The sequence below is a fragment of the Vanessa cardui genome, chromosome 20, assembly GCF_905220365.1.
Source record: "Vanessa cardui chromosome 20, ilVanCard2.1, whole genome shotgun sequence".
Taxonomy (NCBI): domain Eukaryota; kingdom Metazoa; phylum Arthropoda; class Insecta; order Lepidoptera; family Nymphalidae; genus Vanessa; species Vanessa cardui.
Genome location: NC_061142.1, coordinates 7,436,196 through 7,453,998, shown reverse-complemented (window position 1 = coordinate 7,453,998; position 17,803 = coordinate 7,436,196). Strand labels below are relative to the sequence as shown.

Genomic DNA, 17,803 nt, shown 5'->3' with positions numbered 1-17,803 from the left:
ATTCGACGCTATTCGTCGCTATAGATTCTCGCGTCAGGGAAAACAAGTGCATGTAAATCGAGGTGTCAAATTGACGAATATATTAGGTCATATGATATTACAAGTTATTACGTTTGTGCAAAGATCATATTCGCATGAGAAATAAATATTGATAATTTGGGATAGCGTACTCAATTCGGATGTGATCGGTTTTACGAATTTTGCTGATGCTACATCTAACTTGTGTCGTAGTATTATATATTGAAGTATCAAATATAAAAAACACTACAACTTTCCATCCTTACATCCAGCAACAACGAACTAGGGCCGATAGTTAGAAACTTGAACACACAACACTTTCAACTCGAGACAGAGAAGCCGAACTTGCCCTGTCGTACAAAGATAGATATCCTCTCCAAATGATCCCTCTTTTACCTACATGTACGTTTACTTCGGTAGCTTTAAAGAGTGGGACTTTTCTATTAATATCTGGTTGAGTGTAGACCGCCATGATTGCGATTGATCTTCCGAGAATCTTCGCGTGCCTCAATAGGCCCCCATTGAGGCAATACCAACCGATTTGAAAATAAAAGACAGTTGTCTATAAAAATATATTTTATTTCAATAAAAACTTTTTAATCATGTTGCAGAGTAAAATACCGATTTAACAAATTAAACATTTGGTAATCCTAAAATTATGTTACTAAAATTATAAAAAATAGTCATATAGTATCGACTGTCATGTCATCCCATTAATGTTTTTTTGAATTTAAGAAAATAAAGTTTTTTTGTTATGTTTCGACTGTCGTTTCACAGACGATCCTATGTGCTATCACAAATCATATGGTTATTTAGATATAATATTTAAAACACAGTAGAACCCCGAATATCCGGACTAATTCGTCTCGACTGTTAAATATGATTTGACGGATAGTCAGAGAGACAAATTATTTCCAACCAAAATTTTAAATATAAGTTAATAAAGTTATAGTATGTAATTCTTTATCCATCGTAACAGCTCGTTTTTTAAATATCATATTATCAAAGTAAAACAAAATACATACTAATAAATTATTACATTTAAAATATTGTTTGATTCGCTTCTAAATCGGTTATCCGAATAATCGGGGTCCTACTGTATCTTTTCTTCTTAACATAACAATATAATCTTAAAACTAAAGAATATCTTGTATTGTCTTTTCTCCTTAAATGTCCAATTTAATCCTGAAATCTATTAATCAATGTGTGAAAATTATAGCTTAAAAAAAAATTATACAGATTGCTTAATTAATCTCCTTAATATTTAAACAAATATAAAAATAAATTTACAATGGTCTGTAGCATTTCAAATGTCAAAATGTAGCACCTTAACTATGCAAGTTACTAACATTAAATTTTAATCAAAAGGCTTAAGTTTTACAACATCTTTTGTCATCTCCTAAAAAAAGAGGAAAATATTTTTAATAAATATTTCCAAAGATTATTTCTAAAATTAAATAAAACTTTTTTTTAAATTTCCCCTTCACTTATTTATAATAAGTATTGATTTTATTTATATTGTACTTAATAGAAACAAAACAAACATTCTAAATTATGTTTGAATAAAAAATCGATGTTCAATATTTGTCAAAATAGTTGCTCAGCCTAAAATATCTTTCTAAGTATTAAAAATATTTTAATATCACAGGAACATATATACTTTAGCAGTACATTCAATATTAATTGTATAATTATTATATCAATGTACTTTTGTCTACTAGCCTAAAATTTGGAATAGTTTTTTTTTAATGAAGATATATATATTTTTAATATTAGCTTAAATATGTGATAATGTAAATAAATATAAGATATATTTATTGTTATCAGACAAGAAAGGAGAAGATAATAATTAAAAAAGGAAAAAGAGTGAAACAATTGTAAACATCATAAAGAACATACAAAAGAAAATAGAAAATTTACACACACAAAGAAGTTTAAGCTAATATTACTCTACACATATTTAACAAGCAATTATAACATAATATCTAATTATTTTCATGCGGAAAAGATTAAAAACTAAATATAAAATAATAATTATATCAAACATAATTTCTTATAAAAATATTGATTGAACAATCATAGAAATAAAAATATAGATTAAATGCTTGTTAAAAATTCCTTCTGTCTGTATGTTTTTAAAGTTAAAATCAAAGAATGGCTATTTTTTATTTTTCTTTGTAACCTTTTCAGTTTTCGGCACTAAAAAGTCAGAGAGTCGGCATTTATCGAATCGCGACCTAGCTATTTCTGTGAGTAGAGCGGAGCTTCTTTCTATCTGCTGTGTTTCTTGTCCGTAATAACAGTTTTTCTGTCGACAGAAGTCCATATATTTGCGCCATTTTATGTCGCGTGTCAGGCACGTGGGGTTTCCAATTATGATCAGCTTGGCTTTAGCTCGCGTCAATGTTACGTTGTAGCGCTACAAATGTAACAAAAACATTCTTTTTTAAATTGAACTGTTTAAAAAACCTCTATCTTTTTAAAACATTGATATACTAACCTTATCGTCAACTAAGAAACCGAGGCCATATTTGGCGTCGTAGTCCAAAAGTCTGCAGTTAGCCCTCACTGTAGACACGAGGATAACTCTTTTCTCCTTCCCTTGAAACGACTCCACCGTTCCAACTTCAATATCTTTATAGTTCTCACTTGTCAACCAACCTTTCATCTTGTACACCTTTAATATTAACATGTAATTAAAAGTAATATTACGTAGTACATACAGCTTAACATATTTTCAAAGAAAATTAACAGTTATTTTCGGCAGCATGAACATTGCGAATAAGTGGTTACTTAACCTTGAAACACTAAACTATAAAAGTAGTTTTTACAGGAGGGAGCTGTGAGTGCTATTCCAGCGCCCATGACTTTTTATAGAAGCATTGAAATATAAAGTTATCGTACTAGGGTTAATTTTAAAATGACTATTCGTAATTGAACCTAGTTGAATATAAGCAATTTCGATCGATCGCTTTATTACGTATTGAAAATACGTAGGATGCGTTATCATACCCTTCTCAAAGGGAGAGGAAGCTTTAGTTCAGCAGTGGGAAATTTACAGGCTGTTGATGATGATGATTATCACCAACTTTAGCTCGACCAAGTATAAACCTAAACGAAAACCAATAATAGTATTTTTTTTAATACTTGTCTAATATATGGAGCGATGACGCCGATATCTTTGGGTGACACTTGGTGCTTTTCAATTAAAGCCTTTATATATCTCTTCAGCATTTCAAGTTCTTTTTCGTTGAAGTAACTGTTGGACAAATGGGTGTTGGTTAACACAAATTAACGTACAAAACACTAACATAAATATTAATTTTCATATATGTAAATAAAACAATTAGACTACAATGAATTTATCAGAGTAAGTAATTCTCTTCAAAAAGGGAGTAAAGGCCTTTTGCAGCAGTGGGTAACTAACAAACAAGGTATAATATCATTTTACGTTTATTAAAATATACTTTCGGTTAGACAATTGCATACAAAATTTAAATGGGAGAAAACTATATATAAACGTATATAGATTTAAAATTTTGCTATAAATATTTAATACGTTATAATTTTCAGAATTTCGAGACACACGTGATAATGTGACGCTTTCGCCTGTCTAGAAATATAAGATATTTTAGATTATTAGTTTTAAGATATATTATGGCCCCCTCCAAAAAGAGTGAATGTCAAATTATGGACATATGTATACAATATACGTTGCCGTACCTGGGCGCTTTACCCATGCGTTGCTCGCGCGAGTGCACGGCGTGGAACACAACTGCGCTCTCTCCGCCCTCCGAGCCCAGGATGTTCTTATTGCTGAGCGGATCTAAGGCTGCTAAGGGCTGTAAAGTTTGATAAAAATGTTTTAAGATTACTATTGACTTATGAGTCAGGGGTTACACTCTAGGTTAAGACCTAGATTCATTTTCATTGCAATTATTAATATTAATTCCTGATATTATATAGGTAGGAAGCGCCATCTGTTGGTTAATGGTCATCACTTCCTACATATATTGTAACTGAAAATTATAGACATTTTTACTAAGATTTTAACCCCTGTAGCTGCAGTTACACTGGCCCATTCACTCTTCAAACCAGAACATAATAAATAAGGAAAAATATTAAAAAATATAATATCTTTTAAGTATTGTTTTATTATCTGTATATATATTTATCAAAAAATGGTTGAATAATGACAAGCAATGGTCAATGAAAATCCGATATATATATAGAGAAGACAAAAAATAAATATTTTAGTGTACTGATATTAAGAAAAAGAATACTCAACATACTTACTTCTAAACAATTATCGTAAAACAATTCATTTGGTATTCGCAAAATGTCCGGATGCGATCGGAAGTTTTTGACAAGCATCGTTATATAGTTTGGATCCGTGTAAAGATTTTCGTATGTTTGCTTCAACCGTGCTAGTAGCGACTGACCTGGTAACAATCGTAGTATAAGTGTGAATAACAATAAACCACATACTAGGTATATTCCGTTTTTTATTAGTTGTTATAGCAGCCATAAAAATACAACATGAACGGACAACAGATTCTTAGCAATAAACCGTTACCCTTTGGATACAAAAGCCGAAAAACTACTTAGTCTTAGAATAGACATGGCAACACTGGTAGAGATCTAAAATTGTCTATGGTATATGGATAAATGACGTGTACTCACCTAGCCCCCGTGCGGCCGCCTCCTTGGAGATGCAGACGGGGCCGAGCTGCTGCGGGTCGCCGGCCAGCACCAGTTGGCCGCTGGGCGCCAGCAGCCCCGTCACCGGCACCAGCGTCGCCGGCTCCGACGCTTGCGCGGCCTCGTCGATGAACATATGCGTCATTTGCAATTTGTACGCTGTTTGGCTCCTCACCCTGTGTCAGATTGAATTTGAATTATTATGAATTATGAGACAACATCACATACATTACTTTGATCCCAATGTAAGTAGCTAAAGCACTTGTGTTATGGAAAATCAGAAGTAACGAAGGTACCACAAACACCCAGACCCAAGACAACATAGAAAACTTATGGTATTCTACATCGACTCGGCCGGGAATCGAACCCGGAACCTCGGAGTGGCGTACCCATGAAAACCGGTGTATACACCACTCGACCAGGGATGTACGTCAGGTAGTCGACAATATTCCTCAGTTGCGGTATCATACATGCATTACCAAAGACCTGATAGCAAGGGTAGACGAGACAAGACTGACGGAAAGTAATATAAATAAAATGCTTGTAATGGTAAAAATAAGGCACCAAAAAATAACAAAAATAATGTAAGGATTTTTCCTTATTACACAATGTACGAGTATTTATTTATTTATTTGAATGGCACATCAACAGTACATACATTGAACACTTAAAATTAAACATATAAAACTGACACTTATCTGATGTACGTACCAATTACAGACGTACATTAAAATATGTATGTAATATATAATGTTTTGTTTAAAATCGATATGACGACCTCCATGGTCGAGTGGTGTGTATACCGGTTTTCATGGGTACGCCACTCTGAGGTCCCGGGTTCGATTCCCGGCCGAGTCGATGTAGATTATCATTAGTTTTCTATGTTGTCTTGGGTCTGGGTGTCTGTGGTACTGTCGTTACTTCTGATTTCCATAACACAAGTGCTTCAGCTACTTACATTGGGATCAGAGTAATGCATGTGATGTTGTCTCATATTTATATATTTATATAAGTGTGGACGTCAGATGAAATTGTATTTCATGTGTTATAACCATCATTTACTACCATCATTTCATGTAAGCTGGCTAACGTATGTCAGAGAAAACTCACGATCCGTATTTGGCAGCGTGCAGCAACGTGGTGACGAAGATCCTGTAACTGGACACGTGCACGTTGCTGACGGAATAGAAGCTCTCATAGCTCGTGCCGTTGGACACGGGCGCCAGCCCCGGCGGCATCACGCTCCTGACGCGCGGACAATATATGAGTATAGTAAGACACAAATTAGATGTAGCATCGGAAAATGCAATGGAATGAAAATAAAACCGATTACTGCCGATTTACACAACCAATAGAAATAGCTCCCTATCGCGCCATTCGACGCTATTCGTCGCTATAGATTCACGCGTCATAGAAAGCAAGTGCATGTAAAACGACGCGTCAAATTGACGAATATATTAGGTCATATGATATTACAAGTTATTACGTTTGTGCAAAGATCATATTCGCGTGAGAAATAAATATTGATAATTTGGGATAGCGTACTTAATTCGGATGTGATCGGTTTTACGAATTTTGCCGATGCAACATCTAAGTTGTGTCGTACTATACCGTGTGGGCGCTATACCACACAAACACACACATCTAAATCGGTAGGTGTTGTAAGGACCGAATTTGTTTATGCCATAACAACAACAACAACAACAACAGCCTGTAAATTTCCTAAGCTAAGGCCTCTTCTTCCTTTGAGGTAAGTTTTGAGAAATAGATCCACATTGGAAAAGTGTTTCCACCACACTTTTCCAATGTGGGTTGGTGGAATACAAATGTGGCAGAATTTCTGTGAAATTAGACACATGCTGGTTTCCTCACAATGTTTGCCTTCACCGCCGAGCACGAGTTGAATTATAAACACGAATCAAGCACATGAATATTCAGTGGTTGTTGTTGCTTGTCTGGGTTTGAACTCGCAATCATCAGTTAAGATGCACGCGTTCAACCCACTGGGCCATCTCGACTCTCGGCCATTTATGCCATAGAATTCAAATGACTATAGTCTATTCCAATGGGAAGAGGAGAAAAGGTAAATAAACAACTTTGACCTTGAATTGATATGTCATTTGCTTTCGACTAGTGAGGTCAAAATAATTGAATGAATGGGTAATTAATGCTAAAGAACGATATATATTTTTTGATTTTAAAAGTAATTTTCCGTTTAAACAAAGTCAGGTCGTAATAAAAAACTTCAGAGAATTCCGAATATGCATCCGTGCACATGATACGAAAGATGAGAGACGAATGTCTTTCTTAACATTGTATTATTTTCAAAACTATAAAATTGCTATGCACAAAACTAATCTACATTTCGAGATAAGAGATTATTTTTAAGTAAAATAATTCTTTTAACATTTTTGGCAAAAATATTATTTTTATGTAAAAACCTTACTGTATAAAAATAACTTTTTTATCTATCGTTAGGTAACTTTTTACGTTTCTAATATATAATTCATATTATATATTACAACCAATTAAATAAATATATTTAAAAAAAAATATCTATAATGAATTTTAAAACCAAAATAATATATTTTTTATCTGTATAAATTCATTCGTCTACATTAGTTTAGCGAACATGCCTAGTTGAGGCCTCTATTTTTAATGTTCGTCATCGAGAAATGGCGTCTTGAATGTCGACAAAACTGTTTTCGTTACTTTGGAAGTGAAATTAAAGTGGATCTATGTAGTTTAGTGAAATATTGTTGTATTACAAATGAAGATATATTAATCAAGAACTGTTTGTAGTTAATCTTATAGTGGAATTATCAACAAAACACTTGTGATATTGAAAAATACGGTATGTTTTGAATGTCTCCTTTTGTCATTGGAATGGACTATAAAGGTATGGCCGAGAATTTCTCATTAAAGTCTCTATAAGCTGTTTTTACTCTACGGAGTGATATCGGCAAGAAGTCAAGTGCATACCATTCTCTAGATTGCGAGCTGGCTCTGAGGAGGAAGTTGCCTATGTTTAGCTTTTTGTTGTACTGCATTAACATAAGAGCGATGTGGTCCGCCGCCATGTTGGAGTCAGTGCACACCATAATGCGATTTTTCGTACTTTGCACTACCAGCTGTCAATAATAAGAATCGTCAATGTATGCGAGAATGTGAATGTTCAAATTGTGTAAATAATATTCTTTAGACTATTCAATGGATTATGAAAATATAAAAGGTCGTTGGTACATAATCATAGTGTGTTTTTTACCACACTTTAAAGTCGTAAAAACTTAAAAGTTTGAGTACTTATCAGAAATATAAACCACTTCTTACACCGTCAACATACCGCCAATCATGGGATGTCATATTATTTGCACCTTTAACTACGTTGACTCAACATTTAAATCAGAGTACTGTATCGACTAATATTTATTGTTTTATATTAACAAAACTCAATATAATTCACTATACCTGGATGATAGCCTCGACAATAGTCATCGTTTTTCCAGTTCCCGGCGGCCCGAAGACGATGTACGGCGCCAGGCCCGACGTGCCGGACACGATGTGCTCCACAGCCGACTTTTGTTCCGTATTGCCAGCTATTAGTGGGTTATAGAACCTAATAGGAGACGTGGCCATCGTTAGTAGATTGAATACTAAAGCTGTAGCAAACAGCTCAGAAATACATTTCGTTACTCGTATGTTTCGTATGATACGAAACATGCCAGTTTTCGGTGAATATGGTTAATTTATTATTAGCTTATTATTTAAATTTTATTGTCAATTAATAATTTTCAATACCTATTTTTTGCATTTTCATTATAAATAATCGATTGTGCCGTTTTTCAAATATAACATAAGTTCACGGTGAAAAAAATCAAAATAGTAAACCGAGTATCCATTGCAAATTTGATAGATTCAACTAGATTCCATCAACAGTTCACTTGTAGTTCTACCCTTTACCTATTAAATCAAACTAAATTTAGATTAACTCAAATGTACGTAATGTAAACAATAAACATCATATACAGTATACGAATTGCATACGCAATACGAATCGATTCGTTGCTCTAACATAACAGCATGATATGAGACATCAGAAGTAACTAGTAACTAGTAACGATACGAAAGTAACGAGTACTGATTGCTATAGTAACGAATACATGCGGGTATGTTTTTTTCCGTTACTTTTACACCTCTATTGAATACATTAGCGAGTGTAGAGCTAAGGGCGCGGGCGGGGTCAGCGACCTGGCGAGCGCGCGGCGCGGCGGCGGGGAACGCGCGGCCGCTATAGTAACGAATACATGCGGGTATGTTTTTTTCCGTTACTTTTACACCTCTATTGAATACATTAGCGAGTGTAGAGCTAAGGGCGCGGGCGGGGTCAGCGACCTGGCGAGCGCGCGGCGCGGCGGCGGGGAACGCGCGGCCGCTATAGTAACGAATACATGCGGGTATGTTTTTTTCCGTTACTTTTACACCTCTATTGAATACATTAGCGAGTGCAGAGCAAAGGGCGTGGGCGGGGTCAGCGACCTGGCGAGCGCGCGGCAGGGCGGGGTGCGCGGCGCGGGGGCGGGGAACGCGCGGCCGGCCTGCCGGCTGGCGAACAGCGCCGACACGGCCGCGTGCGCGCGCTCGGCCGGCACGCGCGACATCAGGAAGCGCACGTCGAACGCCGCGCCCGCGCCCGCGCACGACGCGAACCTGCAAAACGATCCTATTGTCACGTTCGACGGTTTTAATGTACTGTCAGGATATTTACTTGGTGGTAGAGCTTTGTGCAAGCCCGTCTGGGTAGGTACCACCCACTCATCAGTTATTCTACCGCCAAATAACAGTATTCAGTACTGTTGAGTTCCGGTCTGAAGGGTGAGTGAGCCAGTGTAACTACAGGCACAAGGGACATAACATCTTAGTTCCCAAGGTTGGTGGCACATTGACGATGTAAGGAATAGTTAATAATTCTTACAGCGTTAATGTCTATGGGCGATGGTGACCACTTACCATCAGGTGGCCCATATGCTCGTCCGCCAACCTATACCATAAAAAAAAAAAATATAAAAACCTTCGTCAGTTTTCGAATTCATTCCCATATCGAGTCTTAAGCACTTAGTACCTTTTGAATCTAAACATCAAATCTTTTCGACGCAATATGTCATTCTAAATCGGTAAAACAGGTTATCACTCATACTGAGCACACAATAATAGATCTTAAGGTGATGAACCTTTTCTTACCCTGACCGTACTTATAATCTGAGTACTCACGATGGATCAATATCAGACAAGTGAATGTGGCAATCGTCGATATCCTTGATGACGCTCTCGAATATCACATTCGGAGATGATACCGGACGGATGAAAACCCGATCGCCTGGAAAATAAAACATATATGAATATCACTTTGGGCATTAATTTAATACTTTGTTGTTGTGACGATACGATCGCGATTTAGGTCACGGCGGCATTCTCGACGAGTGTGTTCGCAGACACGGTTTTATGATTCGATTAGACTTTAATTCGACTTCGCCGGAAAAAGATCGAAACACCTACTTCGCCACTTGAGAATTAAAAAACTATCAACTTTCAAACTACTGTAAATTTATTTGAGTTGAAATCCCAGCAGTTAAGAATCTATAAGAATATAACTTAACGCCGAACATCAGTACCAAGTATTGTTGCGTTTCGGTCTGAAGAGTGAATGAACAAGAATGTAAAGCCGAAAACTTAAAATTTTCCCCTGCATTACACACGAGATATGTTTTATTACGTTATGTCTGTCGCGCTATCTGTACAATAATAAAGGTACTATGACAGAAACCATCAGACGTGCAACAATAAAAAAAAATCAAATTGTGATAAACATACTAATTATCTTATTAATACAGCATTTAAATGCATAGTATACTGACAAAATACAATATTAATCGTTAAACGAGACATACACATATTAGTTACCTCTTAATAGCGATGGCCGTTTCTCAGCCAAACCGGGCACTTCCAGCACAAAAACATCTCCTCTCTGTTCAATTTCAACGCCTGCCATATTATATTTCTGAAAAAAGAAAATATCAATAATAAGCTATAATTCATAAGATAAATCACCAAAAATATATGTAATGCAGGTATAATAAAAGTAAACTCAATTCAAATATGCAATAAAATTTATATAATTTAAAAAATCTACATCTATCATAGAACTTTTTTTTTGCTCATTTATAAAACACTAAATTATCCTCTACTGGATCTTTGTTATAAAATTTCTGTTTAATATTTTTTTTAAAAATGCTTATTATTATTAATCGTAGCAAAGTATTCTACTTTACTATTTACAAATGCATACTTAAAAAGAAAACTTTCTTTATCAAACAATATTGTAAACAGAATGGCCACATTCAATACATAATTTATAATGTAAAGATCTTATAGATTATAATTATAACTAATCTTTTCATATTTATTTTGCCCCTGTTCTAGAATCCATCCAAGAGCTGAGATGGCCCAGTGGTTAGAACGCGTGCTTCTTAACCGATGATTGCTGGTTCAAACCCAGGCAAGCATCACTTTATATATATATGCTTAATTTGTGTTATAATTCATCTCGTGCTCGGCGGTGAAGGAAAACATCGTGAGGAAACCTGCATGTGTCTAATTTCATCGAAATTCTGCCACATGTGCATCCCACTAACCCGCATTGGAACAGCGTGGTGGAATATGTTCCAAGCCCTCTCCTTCATGGAAGAGGAGGCCTTATCTCAGCAGTGGGAAATTTACAGGCTGTTACTTTACTTTACTAGAATCCATAGTACACAGTCAAACCATTTATTGTTTTTATTGCACTGCTAGATCCGTTTTCCATATGTCCTTCCCTTTTCTTTAAACAAATAAATAACATACTAATAACTGTTTTCACTCCAGTTCCAATAACTAATAAATCATAATTAACACAACACACACTTAAAAAATTTAGACATTGACCAAAATTTTTTACATTAAATCAAGATCAAAGTCTTTACTTCTCCTATTAAAATCTACATATATTAATATTGTAAATGTGAAAGTGACTCTGTCTTTCTATATGTCTGCTACTCTTTCACTATCAAACCCCTGAGCCGAATTTGATGAAATTTGGTTTAAAGCAAACTTGAACACGAAGAAAGGATATAGACTACTTTTATTGCTTAACACATAACAACCGAACCCTAAAACGCGAGCGTAGCCGCGCGCGAAAACTAGTTTACTATAATTACTAGTTTTTCGATTATATTGATGTCCTTTTGACTGAATTTGAACTCAGGACATTAGGATCAGATGCAGCCAAATCAACTGGCCATAGACCAACGGGGTAAACGATTTGAATATGTATGACGAACTTTTTAAACCAATGGTTTTAATAGAAAGACGTTTAACTCACCCTTAAATTAATTCTGCAAATTATTTCCTCCCACCAGAGCAGATGGTGAAAGTATAACATGTAGTTGTTTTTTGTTGGTCCTTCATCAAATATTGCTCTAAAAAGATAAGCTGTATTGTACTATATATTATTATTAATTTAGATTGACAGAGACTTAACTTAGATTGATCAATAAAGTCAGGTTTGTAGTCTTCAGTAATGATGTACTTTGAACTATAAACTTACCTGGTAGATATTAATAGTTTCTTCAATTTCATTATATTTTCAGGAGTCTCTTTCAAGCCCTCTAAAGCCCTCTCGTCAAGACCGCGTGGCAGTAAAATTTTCAATAACTTAGGAATTTTGTAATTGACTTGATAAGGCCTATTAATGAAGAATTATGTGAGATCAATATTTATATTGAAATAATGAAATAGTAAAATTTTGCTCTAATCTGACATGTTAGTGACATTTATAAGAGCCAAAACTACAAATTACCTTAAATAGCAAATAGTAATTAATGTAAAAAAATATTTATATTGATCACCGGCCATTTGAGGCACTCAAAAAAAATATATACATACACATGCATAGTTGACTCGAAAAAATGCTCAGCTTTCTCCCAATTTGAAGAAGTGTAAGGACTTTTGTTACTCCATGGTAATAAAAACTCTTCTTGTACCAGGATTACCTGTAAATATAATATTTTATAAATAATTATTACATTATTGATTCCATTCCTATGTAACTTTGACTAAGTTAAAATACCTTTGGTATAAGTTGCTAAAACATGCAATGAGATTTTTCTACTTAAATTTTTTGTGCTATTTGAAAAACAACTCAAACATTTGTAATTAAAGTTAAAAACTGTAAAACTAATTTAAAGTCTTGCTTTAGTCTTGTTTAAACAAACCTTATTTATTAATTTAATTACAATTAAATAATTATTTGTGAATAAAAATCTTCATTCATCTACTAAGTTTTTTTGATAACAGTGGCTTTATAAATAATTAATAAAAATTATAAATAATTTATATACTTTCCATTCTTAAATGTGAAGAAGATGTAAGCAATTCAAAAATTTGTTCAATGAATTTGACATATTTTATCTTTCTCTCCCCAAATATAGAAAGTCGATTGAGGCTGTATTAAGCGATAACATTGTGTAATCTTATATCTCTTAGTGTATTGTTTTAAATATTATCTATTAATGTGAATTATTGTGAGAATTTATTATTTTTAATTTACTATATTATTTACTGCCTTACTTAATTTTTAATTAGTTAATGTCATTATAATATGTCTATCTATTTTTAAAGTTCGATTTAATTTAAATTAGCTTTGAAGATTATTAAATTTAAAATTTTAATTAAATTTTAATAATAATTATTTGCATCTATACTGTAACTGTAAAAATTGTATGAATTATTTAACATAGGAAACAATTTAGGTTTAAGTAATAGTTTTTGTGTTAAAATTTTTATGTATTCAATAGTTACTGTATGTTTCCAAAAAAAATAAATAAATAAATAAATATGTACCCACCATTTCACGTATGAATATTAAGTTTTTCTCATCACTTCTTCTATGAAATGTAAACACAATAGGCATCTCATACTGCCCAATATCCACTGCTTTAAAATTGACACTAACATCTTCTTTTATAGATGATTCTGTGAGAATAATATATACAATACATTATATCAATAGCAAGACATATTGTGAGCATGGTGATAATAAGTAATATAGTCAATAACCATACATCTACAAACACAAGATATAATTATATAAAAGAAAAGCAACTACTAAGGACTTATATATACACTAACAACCAAATTTCCTTTGGTAATTACTATAATATTATTGCTTTCTATTGTTATTATTATACTATAATTGCAATAATAAAGAACTGTTTCATGATCATATTATTCTATATGATGATATAAAACGTAAAGTAGTATTTATAAGATACAACAAGAAAAGTAACTTATACCTCAAATTAATATCATGCAAAGAAAGGCAACATCAGATCACAGTAATATAGAGTGAAATTTAATCTATTATATATTTCAAATAAAATTATATATATAGATAAGAGTTATATATAGTTATTACGTATAGAGTTGACTTATCTAAACCTTTTGAATTACATATTTTGCTTTGATAGCATTGAACAATGTACTTCAAACATATCTTACTTTTATCATAAGGCAAGAAACCAGATCATAGCTTTATTTTTCCCCCATAATTTATAAAGTATTGATATTTTCTACCATGTTATATTTAAAAGATATGTCAAAATGATTTCTAGAAATACCAACTTTAATGTGAGACTTACAAGATATTAAAGCAAAGCAAGTATCAACTACGAAATGATGTGATAGACCCATTACAGAATAGAGTTCTCAAGATTACTCTACAAATAAAAGGGAAATATATAAATATAGTCGAGATGGCCCAGTGGTTAGAACGCGTGCATCTTAACCGATGATTGCGGGTTCAAACCCAGGCAAGCACCGCTGTTTCATGTACTTAATTTGTCTTTATAATTCATCTCGTGCTCAGCGGTGAAGGAAAACATTGTGAGGAAACCTGCATGTGACAAATTTCATAGAAATTCTGCCACATGTGTATTCCACCAACCCGCATTGGAACAGCGTGGTGGAATATGTTCCAAACCTTCTCCTCAAAGGGGCCTCAAAGCCTTTAGCCCAGCAGTGGGAATTTACAGGCTGCTGTTGTTGTTGTTGTTGTTGTTGTTGTTGTTGTTGTATATAAATATAATTACTTTTCTCCAAAATGTGGGGATCTTTTCCAAAAATGAAGGGATGATTGGACATTTTAAATTGTGGCTGCGGATGAGCTAGTTGTACACCTATGACCAGTAAATCCTCATTCCTCATATCATTTTGAATGCTGAATGAAAAATTTACTTTTTCATTGGGTTTTACCTGTAAAAAGAAAATCATAATTCATTAAACAGTTAGCATGCCCCTAAATTAACAGAACCATAATTAGAATAAGAAGTCCATACCACACAGGTATGTCATAAAAAAAATCTCATATCTCATCAGTTGAAGTGTGAGGATTAAGTAATTAGACTAAATTAAAAAAAAAAATTGAGCAATGAAGTTCCAATCTGTGTGGGATTAGACTGACTGCATAAGTGTTTTTTTCTTTGGGAGCATATTTCATAGAAATAACTTCAGAATAATAAGTACTAAAGTGTTCTTGATTGCAAATAGTTTGTTTGAAACTGTAACATTTTAATATAATTACTGACTAACTAAATGTAACTTAGATTACGTTATATTATTTTATTTTTCATCATTATATTATATTATAAGATTATGAGTAATATTATTGCAACTCTGCAATTTATAGATAAGAAATTGAATCACTACTTATCTTGTCTACTCTCCTATCTTAGACATTATAACATGTATTTTAATGAACATACTTTTTATTAAAATACAATAAAACAACACAACTAATAAAAATAATACTTACATAAACTATGATTTTGTGGTGATCACTGTTTTCTACAGTTACAGTAGTAGTGTTTTCTGTGATACATTCAGCACTACACAAAATTATCACCCCATCTCGGTTCTTGCTGTACAACTTTCTAAGAAAAAAATAATACATTCAAAATTTATTGTAGTGTAGACATCTAATAACAGCTATTCCTTTCTTCATAGAAATGAATATTTGTTATTATTGAAATGAAAATTCATTAAATACTTCATATACCAACAAAATTTAAGTTAAAACTGTTTATATTTTCAATACTGATCTTTTAACGATAAGAAGGAAAAATATATGTATTAAATAAATTAATTCGAGATCTAATTAAAATTCAAGTACTCTATGTTTGTGAATAACTAAAAACGATACAATCAAAACAATTTTCAAACAAATTTTGTTTAACTTTTGCTTCTTAGAATTTTTTTTTTTTGTTCTTTTTTGTAGGTAAAACTGTACAACTTACTTTTTGTGTTTGTAGTTTAGTAAAATTAAGTTGCATAAATGCTTAGGCGTATCCTCATGATCAACAAGCGCATTTTCATCATAATGTTCGTCAACTATGCCACACACTTTACAAATCATTTTGTTAATCACTGTAAATTAAAATTCATTTCAGAAATATTTACTGTAAAATTATATTAAAAATTGAAAAATAGTGGTTACGTTAGGAGTACATGTCATTTTGACTTATCAGTTTTTAAATTTTGAAACACAAAGAACAGTATTACTAAAGATTCAACAAATAATACCCTATACCTTCAGTTGGACTGCCGCGTTTGAATCTATTTGTTTTAAGTTGGACAATGGACACTGATATAATTTCTTATAAACCCCCTGTGCCACACCACCAAGCCAGTTGAAATTAAGTAACATGAATTTATAAACTTGGAATTCCCCTACCACAAACTATTTTATTCCTATTTCCCAGGGTTGCCGATGCCTATTCACCTAATTCCCCAAAAATCTTAGCTCAATTCCCCAATTTGGGGGAAAGAAATGTCCCAAATCCCCACAAATTCCCCACACAAAAATAAAGGAAAAAAAAACATGTTTTTGTATGTTTGTTTTTCATTTCCTAACAATAAAATCCAATTTTCGAGGTAAATTCGTTAAATTAGACTAGTCCATGGTTACTAACGACCATTTTTTTTTTCGTTGCCTCAGACTGGTCATCGTTACTGACGATCTTTTTCTTTTTTTTTTCGTTGAATCAGACTAGTCGTGGTTAATATCATGTCTGTATATTGCGTGTTTTTTTGTTACTATGCTAACTAATAATCGAACTAACTAAAAGACGGATAGACCATCAATTACTGATCGTTTTGGTATAAAACATAAGTGTAAATTCCCCTCATTTTCCCCACATGTGACAATCCCCACACTAATCCCCGATCGACTTACGATTCCCCGCAATTTGGGGAATTCCCCACACATTGGCAGCCCTGCTATTTCCTTTAGTTGCACACAGACTAAAAAGCAAAATCTTTTAATTTTACCTATCAATAATGGTAGGTAATCATTAATATTACTTTCTAATGGTTTGCAGGCGATTCTCACAAGATGTTGATTATTTTTTTTTAATTTATTCACGAACCTAAAAGTAAAACTTTTTAAGACTATACGTGTATAAAACATTTAGCTAATAATTAATTTAATATTATGCATTCGTTTTAATCATTTTGGAGATGATAGTCGATCAAAATTATTTAATAATATTACTACGTACAGTTATAAATTATTGCAATCTGTAAGAAGTAACTAATAGTTTTAGACTGTTAATCGAAAATTGACGATCAATGTCGATAGCGATACAATCGAATGAAATCGATAATCGAACTATAAAATTTGTTAGGATTATAGCACTAAAGGAATTTATGTAAGGCTCAATTAGAATGAAATACTTTATATTAAATATTATATAAATTATTATTGTCTGTAACATAGACGAGTATCTGTCACTTTGTCTATTACATAAACATTATATTTTTAATTTGATAACATTTACATTAAACATTGACAGATACTCGAAATGGCGGGAAAATTGATTCTGTTTTAAATAAAAACCTAATAAATATTAATTATTAACTTATTTCTGAGTTGAGACTATGTTCTCACATATGTTTATAATTATAAGTTTTATATAGGTTACAAACTAAACAAGAA

The 17,803-nt window shown here is 32.9% G+C and overlaps 1 protein-coding gene across 4 annotated transcripts; it reads right to left on the bottom strand.

The window, feature by feature from the left end:
- Nucleotides 1–579: 579 nt before the first annotated feature.
- On the bottom strand, nucleotides 580–16,557 carry LOC124538263 (putative helicase mov-10-B.1). Of its 4 annotated transcripts, none has more exons than XM_047115254.1 (20): nucleotides 16,397–16,557; nucleotides 16,104–16,233; nucleotides 15,623–15,740; nucleotides 14,901–15,063; nucleotides 13,658–13,785; nucleotides 12,697–12,803; nucleotides 12,359–12,496; nucleotides 12,134–12,230; nucleotides 10,678–10,774; nucleotides 9,988–10,093; nucleotides 9,214–9,426; nucleotides 8,188–8,335; nucleotides 7,702–7,850; nucleotides 5,830–5,964; nucleotides 4,702–4,895; nucleotides 4,315–4,460; nucleotides 3,742–3,860; nucleotides 3,166–3,277; nucleotides 2,519–2,695; nucleotides 580–2,437 (listed from the first exon to the last, which is right to left on the bottom strand). In XM_047115254.1, the coding sequence occupies exons 2-20, from the start codon at nucleotides 16,220–16,222 to the stop codon at nucleotides 2,177–2,179; spliced, it is 2,727 nt and encodes a 908-aa protein (XP_046971210.1). In that variant the 5' UTR covers nucleotides 16,223–16,233; nucleotides 16,397–16,557; the 3' UTR covers nucleotides 580–2,176. The 4 variants fall into 4 exon arrangements, with proteins under 4 accessions (XP_046971210.1, XP_046971211.1, XP_046971212.1 ...); XM_047115255.1 differs by having other exon boundaries at nucleotides 9,256–9,426; XM_047115256.1 differs by lacking the exon at nucleotides 9,214–9,426.
- Nucleotides 16,558–17,803: the final 1,246 nt, after the last annotated feature.

Coding starts and splice junctions, on each gene's coding strand:
- LOC124538263 (XM_047115254.1), bottom strand. CDS start 16,222: ATGATTTGTAAAGTGTGTGGCATAGTTGACGAACATTATGATGAAAAT. Junction 15,064..15,622: donor ACCACAAAATCATAGTTTAT/GTAAGTATTATT, acceptor TTCTTTTTACAG/GTAAAACCCAATGAAAAAGT. Junction 12,231..12,358: donor AAACTATTAATATCTACCAG/GTAAGTTTATAG, acceptor TTATCTTTTTAG/AGCAATATTTGATGAAGGAC.